At 39.3% G+C, this 14,323-nt stretch overlaps 1 protein-coding gene across 2 annotated transcripts in view; it reads left to right on the top strand.

The window, feature by feature from the left end:
* The window catches only part of ATAD1 (ATPase family AAA domain containing 1), a 30,541-nt gene that overhangs the window by 4,434 nt on the left and 11,784 nt on the right, over positions 1–14,323 (top strand). For both annotated transcript variants that reach the window (XM_025183842.2, XM_006121455.4), the window contains exons 2-6: positions 4,358–4,531; positions 7,209–7,307; positions 7,754–7,874; positions 9,644–9,844; positions 11,796–11,902. In XM_025183842.2, the coding sequence (XP_025039627.1) occupies positions 4,370–4,531; positions 7,209–7,307; positions 7,754–7,874; positions 9,644–9,844; positions 11,796–11,902 (690 nt within the window). In that variant the 5' untranslated portion in view covers positions 4,358–4,369. The remainder of the gene's footprint in view (positions 1–4,357; positions 4,532–7,208; positions 7,308–7,753; positions 7,875–9,643; positions 9,845–11,795; positions 11,903–14,323) is intronic.

The following is a 14,323-nucleotide window of genomic DNA, read 5'->3' as shown; positions in this document are numbered from 1 at the left end:
CCAGCAGCCAGAGCCAATGCTTAAAAGCTGGCTCCTGGTGTATGCCAGCTCCTAGTTAGGGAAGTTAATGATTACTGGTAAACCTCACTCTTAAAGGGTGAGACTTACTAGTTCTGGTTATCCAGCAGGAGCTGAAACAGCACTCAGCCTGTGCCGGCCAGGGTGCTGCTTCAGACCCACAGGTCCTGCTGCTGCAGTGAGTTGCAGGCAGGTGCTGCTCCTGACCCACAGAGTAACTAGGGTTTAATGGTTACCTTGTTACAGTTTATAAAACTTTTTTATATCCTATTATCAATTTCTGATGCTCACCCTTGACGGGAGGAGGCTAACTGTTGTGAGAATCCTTTAGCTGTGGAGACACCTGATTTCCTATTACAAGCATTCTTGTAGTAGATCCAAAATATTCCAGGTTTAGACTTTAGTCAAAGGTGAACTGGTGATCTCATGCATGTATAGAATAAGAGCAAAAAATATCTTGAGAGTTTTCAGCTGGGGAGGGGAGAGGGATAAATTTGTTTTTATAACACATAAGTGTATCTTTCTCTCTGAAGGTTGTTTTTTAAAATGTGTTCCATGACAGCTGTAGATAGAAAGCTGAAATGGGCAGGAAAATAGGACTCTCTGAGAAATGTCTGTAAGGGTTCAGATGAAAAATATGTTTTGATTTGACTGAGTTATTAGGATTAAAATTCAACATGGTCTTATGTACTGCTATATTTTTGGTACAATTTTTTTACTACTTTTTACTGACAGTCTAAGCTGAGTTGGTAGCTAATTTAACTGTTTAATACATATGCATACTTCCATATAGGAGACATTGAAGGAATCAATTCGCCTGTGGAGCATACATTTTTAACATGTATTGGTAGAATTCTCTATGATATTAAACTCTCAAAACGTTTTGGTTCTTTGCATGGACTGTTCTCTGTACCTGGCGTCTAGGGTGCATCTATAGTCTTCCAGTACATTTCACACTGGGGAGATTGTTTGGGGGAAAAGAGACATACTGGATGTTATAAAAGCAAATAAAGTGTGCTGGAACCTCTTCTCCAATCTTTTGACCTCCCGATGTCCTTGGTGTGGCCTCTTGACTCGCTGCAAACAGCATTGCCACAATAAAAAGTGCTATTTATAGCAAATGAAACCAAAACTGGAAGGAAAAATTATTCACTCACTTAATATCTTTAAACTGTGTGGTACTTAATGAAGACTTCCATTATAAGTGAGCCTGGCTGTTATGTTCTGGGATCAGAATGTGGGATATATTCAAATAATTGATAATCAAGTCTTCAGAATTAAGTCATACCAGTGATTTTCTGGCACTTAAAAAGCCTGATGTTTAGAAAGCGTCTGATGGAATTCTAGGAGAACATTGTGAAGTACTCAAGTATTTGAGGCCCGTTATTTAGTCCATGGTGTGCACTAGTTACATCTTAGGAGGAAGAAATGTGTAAAAGGGTTTGAGGCCGGGTGTTTGCTAGTATGCTTTGTGGTGTAATAGTACATGTTAAATCTCTGTTACGTGGGATTCCGTGGTCCAGCAACATCTGTTGTCTGTCAAGACCACCGATATTCCAGGACCAGAGAATCCCAGAGGAGGGCTGGTGGCTGGGCTCCCAGCGGTGGGGCCAGGAGCCTGGCATGCCAGGAGCTGGGCTGCCCAGCATAGCAGGGAAGAATGTGGGGGGATCGGGAGGACAGCAAAGCTGATGGCAATAGGAGTTGGCCAGGAGGCCAGCAGTTGGTCCAGGGCTGTGGGGAGCCGGTAGCAGGGGAGCCAGATATGAACTTCCCTGTTCCGGCAAAATCCCTCATCCTGAGGGTATTGAACCACGGAGGCCCAAACTGTAGCTCAGAGGCCACAGTTATGGATCGGCTCAGATCCCCATTGAAGTAAGTACTTTACTAATACAGCAACAAAAATGTTCCCTGATCCTCTTTAGAGTTTATAATTTACCAGGGAAATAGTTAAGGGAAGAGAAGGAAAGTCCCTGCATAAAAGCTATCAACTATTATCTGTTTACAAATTGAAAAGAGGAATATTTGCTCTTGAGAAGATGTCCAAGAAAAGTCAAGATTAAGTATGTCTTGGGAGAGGAAGAGGAGCTGTCCAGTTTTGTGTGATTTGGTAGGGATGTAAGCGACTAGTAGACTATCGGATAAACATACGCTTATTGGATAGTCAGCTAGTGACTCGACTAGTTACTATCAGAGAGAAGCAGCAAGAGAGGAGCAGGAGCCGGTGCTGAGAAGATCTGGTTCCCTCCTCCTCATCTCCTTGGGGGAAGAGGCAGAGATACAGTTGGGAACTGGTGGTGCTTCGGCTTTGTTTCAAAATGCTATGTTTCAAAAGCAGAAGCTCCGTGGGGAACACAGGGCGAGCTGGGGACTCAAGCAGTCCTCTGCTGGCCCAGTGCTCCCTGCTTTTGAAATGTACAAGGGTCCCACAGGGCTCTTGTATATTTCAGAAGCAAAGCGCGTGGGGAGCATGGGGCCAGTGAGGGATTGCTTGAGTCTCCCCACTGTCTCTGTGCTCCCTTTGGCACTTCTGCCTTTGAAATGTAGCAAGAGCCGGCAGGGTTCAAAATCCTCCAGCTTGGCACTGGCTGTCAGCTCAATTTGGAAATCAGCCACAGAGAAGGAGCAATGGTTCATATTACCAAAGGATCTCTTATTCAGTCACCCAAGACCTAAAAAGGAAGGCAATCCGTGACTAAATGGAGGCTGCTCAAAATTTTCAGTCTGATCTCCTCCTACTTTAGTAGCGCATTGATCAATCTAATTTTTAGTCCTGATCTATATCTATCTACTAGCTTATGACTGTAAAAAAATTTGCAGTCTTTATGATGCCATTAAGTTGAGATTTCCCTTACTGAAGAAGTGGCTAAGTCAACAGAAACTTCTTCCTGTGACCTAGCTATCAACTCTCAAATTACCTACACTGAGGAGAAAACCCAGTTTGTCAATGTAGGGGTATGTAGTGTAGACAACTGCAGAACCATAGCTGTGCTGCTGCAATGTAGACAACCCATAGATTCCACTGACCCCAGATGCCTAATTGGACTTTTTTTTAACTCTTTAGGACCAGGAGCAATTTAGTAACTCTCTACATTGTGTGTCGTATAGAGGGGCTCTGTGGCCTAATGAAACTTTTTCAAGTTTAAGTATTTGATTCAGAGAAGGTGATGGTCTGCTACAAAGCCAGCATTTGCAGCCTTCTGGGGAACTGTACAAATCAAGTCTGCAGATGTCTTGTAATGGATCCAGACAATTTTCTACTTTCTAAGGCCCAAATGTGGAATGCAAGTCTAAAAAATGTGTTAAGACACCTATTAAAAAAAAGTAGTAGAGGAAGAAGTTTGAAATAATGCATTGTGTCTTTCTTTAACAGGAAGTTTGTTTACTTGTCTTTTTTAATCAACATTTTTTATATTGGTAAATCATAGCAATAAAACAGCAGGCCTAAATAGGATTGGGGTAAACAGGGAACTAAAATGTGGCATATCCTTATTAGTAAGGTATTGTATGGTTAAAAGGAATTCATATATTTTTAGTAAACAATTGTTCTGAAATAAGGACCTTGTTGAATACATTAAAATATAGAAGCAAGGGTTCAATTTACTGTGGTTGCCTTTTGTGCCTCTAACAGAAGTAGAAATGAAGCCAGATGTAGAATACGCCATAGATGTAACCCTTTCCACTCTAAGAGTATGTCTACATTTGCACCCCCTCTTTCACGAGAGGGATGCAAATGAAGACCTTCGAAATTGCAAATGAAGCAGGGATTTAAATATCCTGTGCTTAATTTGCATAATCACGTGATGGTGCTATTTCGAAATACAAAACATGGTATAGATGCGGTTATTTTGGGAGAACACCTTTCTTCTGAAATAACTGTTAAACCTGATTTTATGAGGAAGAAGAGTGTTCTCCCAAAATAACCGCATCTGCACTGTGTTTTGTATTTCAATATAGCGCTATTTCGAAATAGCGCCATAACGTGATTATGCAAATGAAGCATGGGATATTTAAATCCCGGCTTCATTTGCAATTTCAAATGTCTTCATTTGCATCCCTCTCTTGAAAGAGGGTGCAAGTGTAGACATACTCTCATTTTTGGGCTTGTGTTTCTAGTTTGACAGCATATAGACTTTATCATAATTAGAAACGTGCCCTTTAGTTGTTTAATTCCAGACTCAACCAGTTAATTAGTGTAGCATGAAGTTACATATGAGCTTGTACCACTACTCTAAAAATAGAAAACAGTCTGACTGCTACATAAGTGAACACATTTAAAAAAAATAGAATGTGTAGTTTTGAAGTCTAAAGCTTTTTTTCTCCTCTGACTTCTGTTTAGTGTTAAATCAAAATGGTTCATGCTGAAGCCTTTTCTCGTCCGCTGAGTCGGAATGAAGTTGTTGGTTTAATTTTCCGTTTGACAATATTTGGTGCGGTGACTTATTTTACCATTAAATGGATGGTAGATGCAATTGATCCAACCAGGAAGCAAAAAGTAGAAGCCCAGAAACAGGTAAGATCAAACTTTTAAATGTATTTTTTCTCTCTCTCTCTCTCTCTCTCTCATATATATATATATATATATATATATATATATATACATACACACACACACACACACACACACACACACACACACACACACACACACACACACACACACACACACACAAAACTTTTCCTGTGGGACGAAGGTTTTCCTGTCATCACATCACTCTGCATCCCACAGGCTCTGCCCTCGCATAGCCTCCCTGTCCCAGACACTGTTCGGGGACCAGCAAAACCTCCTGGCAGCCTAGCCTGGGCAAATTCTGCCTCCCAAAAGGCTGCCGCCAGAGCTGAGTGGGCAGGACCCTTGGGAGGTGGAATCTGCCCAGGCCAGGCTGTCAGGTGGCTTTGCTGTGCCTGAGAAGTGTCCAGGGCAGAGAGCGACTCTATCCAGGACCTGGGCACTGCTCCAGATCAGCCTGCTGCAGGGAATGGCGCTGCTTCTGTTGCTCACAGGGCAGACCCCAGGCAGAAATTCCAGGGCGCTGGACTTGGGGACATTGGAGGCAGTGTTCCTTCTAAGCTGTGAAGCCGCTTAGAGGGAACACTGCTTGGGGGCCTTCCTGGCAGCCTGAGGTGCTGCATAGGAGCAGGCCCACCGGGGAAGCGCTGGCTGTGCACCAGGCCCACAGACATCCCCCTTTTCTGTTTCAGAGCACCACAGCAATGCCACCTTTGCTGACCTTCTCTCCAAGTAGCTGCCCAGATACTGCTGTCACAGCACCTGGAGCAGCTCCTCCCTCCCACCCTGAAATTCCTGTGTATGGGCCTGGTTAGCTTGCCTGTTCCTAGGAGAGGGCAGAGTGTGCATAGGGAGGGAGGAAAGGGGATAAGGGTGTATGTGGGGATGGGTGGTGCAGTAAGGAGGATTGTGGGGGTGAGGGATATATAGTAATGGAGGCAGAAGGATAGGCAGTGTGGAGGGTGTAGAGGCAGAGGGATTAGGGAGGGTGGGTGGGTGGGTGTAGGAATTGGGGTAGGATAGGGATGGAAAGTGGGAATGGGCGGGATGGCGAAGGAGGGTTAGGGAGAATGGTGGGTATAGGAATGAAGGCACGGGAATGGGGCTGAAGGAATGGAAGATGGAGGTGGGGCTATGCATGGTAGGAGGGGGGTGGGTTTTAGGCCATGAACTATTTTATTGGCAGGTGGGGCAGAAGCAGGAAGGGTGCGGACGGGAGGGACTAGTTGGTGATTGAAGGGCACAAGCGGGTGGGATAGGCCAAAATCATTCGGATAAAGGGACCTGTCCAGGGTTGTGGTATGCAGAAGTGGAGAAGGGTGCAAGTGACTTGGGGCCATGGAGAGCACAGTTGGGCTCAGTGCAAGACTTTGTGTCCAGAGTGGGGTGGAGGGGGGGTTGGCAAGTGTAATGAGCAGGGGGCTCAGGTCACTAGTACTTTCTTTAAAAAATAATTATACAAGCTGCTCTGTATATGCACAAAAACAGTTTGTGAAGCACAGATAGGACAGAAATTGAAAACTTTCAATAAAAATGAGTGGGAATATTTCTCTGGCACAGATCAGGGCCTAAGTGGTCAGTTTCTGCAAAATTTAAAATTTAGTTGAAAATCAATTTTCTAGCTTAGATTGCTGTGAAAACCTTCCATATGCAAAGTAATGTAATGTTGTCTTCCTCATGTCTACAGACATAAGAGGTACTGGAGCTGTCTTCATAGCTTTGCTTAATTAAAACTCCCATCACTCTTGCAACTGCTGTTTAAACTTTGTTGGCAGCTGTAAAACTAAAGAAAGTTTAAGACTATGATAATATTTGCAACTTTGGGGGAATTAGGGTTAATTTAGGCAGTTACTAGAGTTTTTCTTGCAAAGGAGAAACAAAACTTGGGAACTGGAACAGATGTAGGATAAATAGGAAGAACAATAAAAGGCTAGTATGGCTTTATCAGGAGATCTTTAATGACCTGAAAAATCAAAAAGGAATCCTACAAAAAAGTGAAGACGTGGACATATTAAGGAGGAGTACAAAAGAATAGCACAAACATGTACGAATAAAGTCAGAAAGGTGAAGACACAAAATGAGTGATACCTATCAAGAGACATAGGACAATAAGATGAGTTTCTTTAAATACACAGGAGCACAAGAAAGGAGGAGGAAGGGGTCAGCTCTCAACTTACTAGCTACTCCTTTCCAGTAACAGATAACATCAAGATAGCAGAGTTGTTTAATACCTATTTTGCTTCAACCTTCCCTAAAAAGGTTAATAGTGAACTGGGACTCAACAAAAGTAATATTAACAAGGGAGATTGGATGCAAGCCAAAACAGATGGGTGGTGGGGCTCAAGTTTTAGAGCCAACATATCTAACTCCAGGGTTGGGAGGCTCCAGTGAAACAGGGTAATGACCCACTTTGGGGTCCCAACCCACATTTTGAGAATTGCCAGTTTATGGTATGTAATTTTTTTATGTGACATTTGTCAGAAACTGAGGCTGTGAATTAGCCTCATATAGGCCACTGAGTAGAATCAGTAATGCCTTTCTACTGCAAAGGACTCAAGCTATTGTCAATAAATGACTTCCTATCACATTTCTAGTTCCTATCTTCGAAACATCAATATGGGAGCAGAATTTAAACTATTTTCTTTTTCTAATGTTCATGGCTGCTGTTCTCTCTTTTTAGGCAGAAAAACTCATGAAGCTGATTGGGGTGAAAAATGTCAAGCTTACTGAATACGAGATGAGCATTGCTGCACATTTAGTAGATCCTCTTAGCATGCATGTAAGGCTGCTTATTCACTGCTTATTTCCCTCTATTATTCCTATAATAGAAATGGTAGAGTGTGTGTTTGTGTGTAATTTATAAAACAATACATTTGATTCATGAAAGCTTTTAATAGTGTTAGTAGTCTAATCTATACAGCTAGGAATTCTATGTTTATAAATGTAGAACTTTAAATCTTTAAAAGCTCATTGTCAGAATATAAGTAGAAAATAACTTTCTATCAGGAAATCTTAACTGCATCATAGAGTGAAACCTGTATTTTCTCAGCATCTTATTACATTGCTCATAAAAATAAGTAAACTTATGTGGTTTTGAATCTGGGGTTTCGTACTTAAAGTAAAGTTCTTGGAGTCCATGTAGGAATCAGGATTATGTTTGCTGGTCCTAAGTATGATACATTAACTTACCTCCTCCTCTCCCCCATATTGTTTTTTGTACGTCAGGTAACCTGGAGTGATATTGCAGGTTTAGATGATGTTATTACAGATCTGAAGGACACAGTCATTTTACCTATCCAGAAGAAACATTTGTTTGAGAATTCCAGACTCTTGCAGCCACCAAAAGGTAAGGTGAAAGCATTCTCGATATAGCTCATGTGTGGTTTCTTTTATTAATACAAATTGTAATGACTACCTAGGAAAAAAAATGTATTTAACCTTTATGCTTTCAAGATTATTGTTCCAGTCAAGTTTGGTATTAGCAACAATGAGCTTTGTGTTATGGAAAAGGCTCAAATCTCAATTTAATATTTGAAGTTTAAGTCCCCAGAATGATATTTTTCTATCATCTTAATTATTAGAATTGAATGTATAGACTATCACCTCATTGTTTATTGCCCGAGGCTTTTTTCCCAGTGTGCGATTGTTAATTTTTAGCCTTAAAAGCCAAGTTCTTTAGTCTACTTAGGCTTCTATTAACACACAATGTAGATTATTGAAGTCATCCTTTCATGTCCTACCAATCCAAATACACATTTCTGAGACATCCGACCTATGCATTATTTCTGGATTTCATTTGTTTTCCTCTTTACATTAAATTTTCTTTTGCTGTTGTCAGATACAATTCTATGGTAGAAAATGTTTCCACACTTTGATGATACCAGTACGCTGACAGAAACAAAGGCCTTAAATGTGAAAACATGGAAAGCTAATTTTGTGGGTACCCCCCTGAATGCCCTGTTCCCAGATCTCCAATAATACAGCCCATAAGGGAATGGAAGTATAAATATATATGAATAACTCTGGTAGTTAGATAAGTTCATTGCTAACTCAACACAACCAGAGAGAGAAAAGGTCTAAAATCTGCTCCTATTTATAGTGTTAAAAAGTTTGTGTCTCCACTGAAGTCCTTAGAGTCGCAACTGCTTTATGCTCTTGTACATGAAAGTAAAATTTGGACCTAAGTAGCTACATGAGAGAACAAAAGGATAGGGCTTATTTTCTATTGACAAGATCTCATGCATCTTTTCTCTGTATTACATGAAAGCCTTCTTTGTATAATTACTGCATATATCTTTCAATTATCTCCTTAAAATGTTCAGTTATTTTTAACTTGGAAATAAATGTTTTGGGTTTATACAAAATATTGTCAGCTTGTTAGGAATTCATCTTGGCTAGAAGATTGGTGTTCTGTCATGTGCCTTAAGAGGAAGAAAGGACCTTCTGAATAGACCAACCCGCTTAATGTTTCTTTTTAAGTCATGAAGATGGGAGATGAATCTCTTGAGTAATTATCCCTATGTAGATGAGAAAACCACAAACATTTAAATTAAGAAAAACTCATCAGCTTCTGCAGCTTTGTTTATAGTGAATACTCATTTAAGTCTAATTAAATAAGAACTTATTTCCTACTGGAAAGTTTAAAAAATTGACTGATTTTTTGAAGAAAATATTTAGTATATGTACTTCTAAATAATATGTACTGAATGTTTTAAAGTGCTTTTAAAGCAGCTTATGATTTTTTTTCTTAACTCTTTTCAGAAAGGTAGAATGACTAAACAAAGCCATAGCCAATGCCCCAAGTAAGCAAACTGAAAAAATACATTTCCTCAGAAAACTTAAGATGTTTACATTTAAAATGAGCATTATGTATTACCTTCTTTTCTTAGTAAAGAATTAGTGGTCTTGAATAATTTGAAATTTATTTTTTATATTAAGGCCATAATTGCAGTACGATAGTGCACACTGAGTTTGGTGGTAGTTACTGAAAGATACTTTGATGTCACCCTTCGGGAAATCTAGTTTTAATATGACTTCATACATCACTATGTTAGTCACACCAAAGTGTTTACTTCCTTCCAGTGAGCTTAATATTTTATTACTGTTACTTTTTAGGAGTACTTCTCTATGGCCCTCCAGGTTGTGGTAAAACTCTGATTGCCAAAGCTACAGCAAAGGAAGCAGGTTGTCGATTTATTAATCTCCAGCCTTCAACATTGACTGACAAGTGGTATGGGGAATCTCAGAAACTAGCTGCTGCGGTCTTCTCCCTTGCTGTAAAGCTCCAACCTTCCATCATTTTTATTGATGAAATAGGTAAAATACCTGCTTTTTTTCTTGTAGTCATAGAAAAGAAACATTAAACTTTGCATGCAAGTTGATGTGTGTGATTATATCTAATTCTTAGAAAACATATGTTTTAGCATACAGAACAAAATGGTAATCCATCAAGATTTAATAGCATGAACCGTATTCAAGAGCATCCATGGCAAAGAAGCACATCATATTGCAGAAGTCCTGTGATAACTTTATTTAAAATTTAACTCTTATTCCTATATAATGTCTTTCTTAATGAGACTTTCCTTAAATTACTTTCTAATACTAACAGTGTTTGTGAATTTAGAAGAAATAACATCGTGACCTGAAGTTCCTACTTTCTGAGGCTACACTGCGCCTTTATTTCAGAATAAACTATTCTGGAATAGCTATTCTGAAATAGCTTATTTCAAAATAGCACATCTTCACTGCAAGGAAGCCTCAAAATTAGTCCGAGGCAGGCTTCCCTAATGTAGACGTACTATTTCGATGTAGAGCCCCAGGAGGTACTGGGGAGGAATAACATAGAATGGCCTTGGTGAGGGGCTATTTTGAAATAGCAGAAGTGGAAAGTTTACACAGTCCCTATTCCAAAATAATTATTTTGGAATAGGCATTATTCTTCATAGAATGAGGTTTACAGAAGTCAGAATAAGCCTCCCGTTACTTCAAAATTATTTTAAAATAACGCTATTGCTGTGTAGACTCTCGCATAGTTATTTCAGAACAATGGCCATTATGCCGTAATAACTTTGCTGTGTAGACATACCCAGAGGGTCAATTCTAGAAATATATGTTGGTGAGAACAGTGCTAACCCCTTCTTTCTCTATGGGAATAAGTTGAACCTTTAGGAAGTTCACATTGGAGAGAAAAAGTAAGGCTCCAGGTTCCACCCCTCTTTCCTTCCTTTCCACCCCGCTGCCTCTTTCTGATAGAGGCAGCAAGTAGTGGGGGAAGTGACTAGTGGATTAGTCTGTCGACTATCTAATAAGCATTTGCTTATAGGATAGTCAACTAGTCATTCCCATCCCTAGTGTATGTTATCTTCACTTTGTGCATGTATTTATATTTTGTTTTCTTTGTTTTCATTTAAATGAGAACAGGGAAGGAAGAAGATAATTTAAAACAAATCTGTATATGGTTTAGCGAGAAAGAAGTTCTATTTTCTAGGAGCATAAGAATTTGTCGTTCTAACTTCAAAGTCGTGAATCCGTACCAAAGTGAAACAAGTACATGTCATGTTAAAATTGTTTCTGGAAATGCTCTTACTAACTCTTTTGAACAATATATGCTTCTGAAGATGATTAGCGGAACTAGAATTCTGCATGAAAAGTGAGTGAGCCACTCTATATTAAACATACGAAGTAGGGATGTAAAATCCCGTTTAATCAGTTAACTGATTAAGTGGGATTCCATGGACAGGGCTGTAGGGCTGCCAGGTAACTAGTTACACAATACCGGTAAGGATGATGCTTACCATATAACTGGTACCCATTCACATCCCTAATGCAAAATTTCCTTTGATAACTTTGACGCTTGTTATATTCTCACAGGGAGCACTATGGTAGTCTGCATGAGGAGCAATGATGAACATTCATTTTTTACATATCTAGGAATGGAAAATTAAGAGCTGCCTAAGATACTACTTATATATAGCAAGTGCTAGTAAAGTAAAACATTGGCAAATACAGATTTTTCTCCTAGGTTTTCCACAGTATTTTGTGATTATTTCAGAGACAGTTTCATGTGAGATTTCATGTACTTGCATAATGCTTAAATAATGTAACTGAGAAGATCTAACTAAAATTTCAGTGATAGTCAGTATTTTTTCCTTGGTCCTAATTTATTTTTCTTCTGTGATTACAATATTATAAATTTGTCCTTGATAAGTATAGTCGTTGCTGTGGTTGAACGTGAAGGTAAATAATTCTCATCAAATCTTTCATTAAGATTCCTTTCTACGAAGTCGTTCAAGTTCTGATCATGAAGCTACGGCTATGATGAAAGCTCAGTTCATGAGTCTGTGGGATGGTCTGGACACTGACTATACGTGCCAAGTGAGTTTAAAAAAATAAGATGTAAACTACCATAATTATCACAGAGAAGCGTATTTTTTTTTCATTTAGGAAATGACCAAAGATAACCTATTGAACAGAACAGCTGCTGGAGAAGTTGCTATGTTTTGTTTCTGGAAAGCAAAATATGTAGGAACAAGAACCCTATGCCAATAACTACTTTATGCATTCATGTGCTGTGGACAATGATAGACACTTCTTAACAAGAGTTTGTTTCAATAATATGACCATAAGATTTGAGATGACTAAATCTGGAACTTTATTACTTGAAACACAAAATCACACAAACAGTTGTTTCAGGCTAAATGTAATGGCTATGACAAATACACACCACTGTTAGCCTATCTAAGTGGTGAGGAAATAACCCTACACTTTTCCTTCTGAAATTCAGTTACATGGCTCCTAAATCTTAGATCCCAAGAACCTTAGTAAAATATGTAAATATTAATCCCAGTTATATCTGTACTCATTACAGAAAAGCCTAGGCATCCTCCCTGCACCAGCCCAGTTGCTTCTCCCAAAAAATAAAAAGCATAACCCTTATGCCTGTTGAGTGAAACTTGAAAGTATAGGAAGCTTGATATTACCAGAGCAAGAATTTTGACTCATTGATTAATTTAACCAACCCTTCCTTTCTCAAACTTTTGGTAGCAATAGCTGCTGCTTGTAAAATTGCTTGAGAGACTGAAATTCTGTAATTTAGAATGGTTGGAGAGTAACAGGGAAGCTTGCCCCCATATCATCCTATCAACATATCTTAAATTTGACTTAGAGGAATCTCCTTGCAAGGGTGTGAGGACAAATTTCTCTGTATCTGTTAAACACTTGATTTGTGTCAAAATTCCATTTAAACTGATAGTTTTTTTTCTGTTGAAATCTAGGAACTGGACAGATGACTACTTGTAATAGGCCACCAAGCAGTCATTGGATGCTATCTGCAGTCACTTCAAACTGGATTTAGGCTATGTCTACATTACAGAGTTTTTGCGGAAAAACAGCATGTTTTTGCTCAAGAGAATCAAAAGAACAGAGGTTTTTGTACAATTGATATTCCTCTTTGTACAAGGAAGGAGCCTTTTTGCAAAAGAGTTCTTTCGCAAAAAGTTGTGTGTGGATGGGAAGGAGGGGATTTTTGCGCAAAAAGAGGAAAAAGCACAAGTGCCCGGGTGGCCATTCTGTGCGTACCAATCAGTACTTACTTTTGAGAGAGCGTCCATGCAGTCTGGATGCTGTCCTTCACAAAAGCGCATCGCTTTTGCAGTGTGGACACGTTCTTGCGCAACAAGTTTTTGCGGAAGATCTCTTCCAACAAGCTTCTTTCCCAAAAAGCCTGCAGTGTAGATGTAGCCTTAGATTGGAATTCTAGAATTGATAAGGTTTTATTTCCCATAAAAAAAAATCCTGAATTATCCAGTGCCTCAGAGTTCTCTTTTCCGTTTAAAACAAGCTTTCTGCAGGCTGTTTCACTGAGTTTTAACTGATTTTAGAGTTACAAACTAAAAAAAGATATAGTCAGAATGACAATCCATTTAAAATCCAACTTCTCACACATCTTGAATATAATCAGTAACTATATAGCAAAGGTTTCACCTTGTGATTCAAAGACATATAGGCTAATTATAGCTGTTGATTGTCTGCTTTGGAAGAAACAGCTCTATACAGTATGCCAGTAAGATGTTTGTGCTAATAACTTCACCACACAGAACTTGAAATTTAAAGTTGAGTAACCTGATGTTCTCTTAGGCACAGATTTTTCCCATTGTTTTTAACATGATGCCTCTGTAAACACAAAAGTTTCTTGCAAATCCTCAAATGAAGCATTGCTTTTCTTCAGTAAAACATGTATCTGGCCTTGTGCTTCCACAAATGAATCCAGTGTTCTGGGTCTGAAGAAGCCATCATGCCACCTTACATACCACCTGGCTGTAGAATTTTAGGAATTGGTTATGAAATAATCTAAAGTATTTGAGAGCTATTGGATCTATTTTTGGTCATTCCTACTGTTATAACAGCTGTTCATCCACTATGTTGTAAGAAAGGTACACAGTTTCTCTAGGGACACAGAAGAGGGAAGAGCAGTTGTGGAATTTTACACTGTAATCTCTATATTAAACTTTAAAATACCTAAATTGAGCTTAGTCTGTCCCCAAGCATCCTTTTGCATGAATGGTGATATGTTTATATTCGCACTTGGAAATAGATTTTTGGCCTCAGCACAAAGCAGATAGCAGCCATAAAGCAGGTAGATCTAGTTATCTTACTTATCTTATGCAAGGAGAATCTTCAGGTACCATAGAGCTGATTTAGTGCAGCTGCTGTTTTCCCAGAGGAAAGGTAATGTGACCAGGCCACCTGCATGCCAGGTGATTGCCTGCTTCCAGACGGGTTCGTGGGGCCAGCAAC

This window comes from Pelodiscus sinensis, chromosome 8, assembly GCF_049634645.1.
Source record: "Pelodiscus sinensis isolate JC-2024 chromosome 8, ASM4963464v1, whole genome shotgun sequence".
Taxonomy (NCBI): Eukaryota; Metazoa; Chordata; order Testudines; family Trionychidae; genus Pelodiscus; species Pelodiscus sinensis.
Note: the sequence above shows the minus strand (reverse complement) of the source record. Positions and strands in the feature narration are given on the sequence as shown.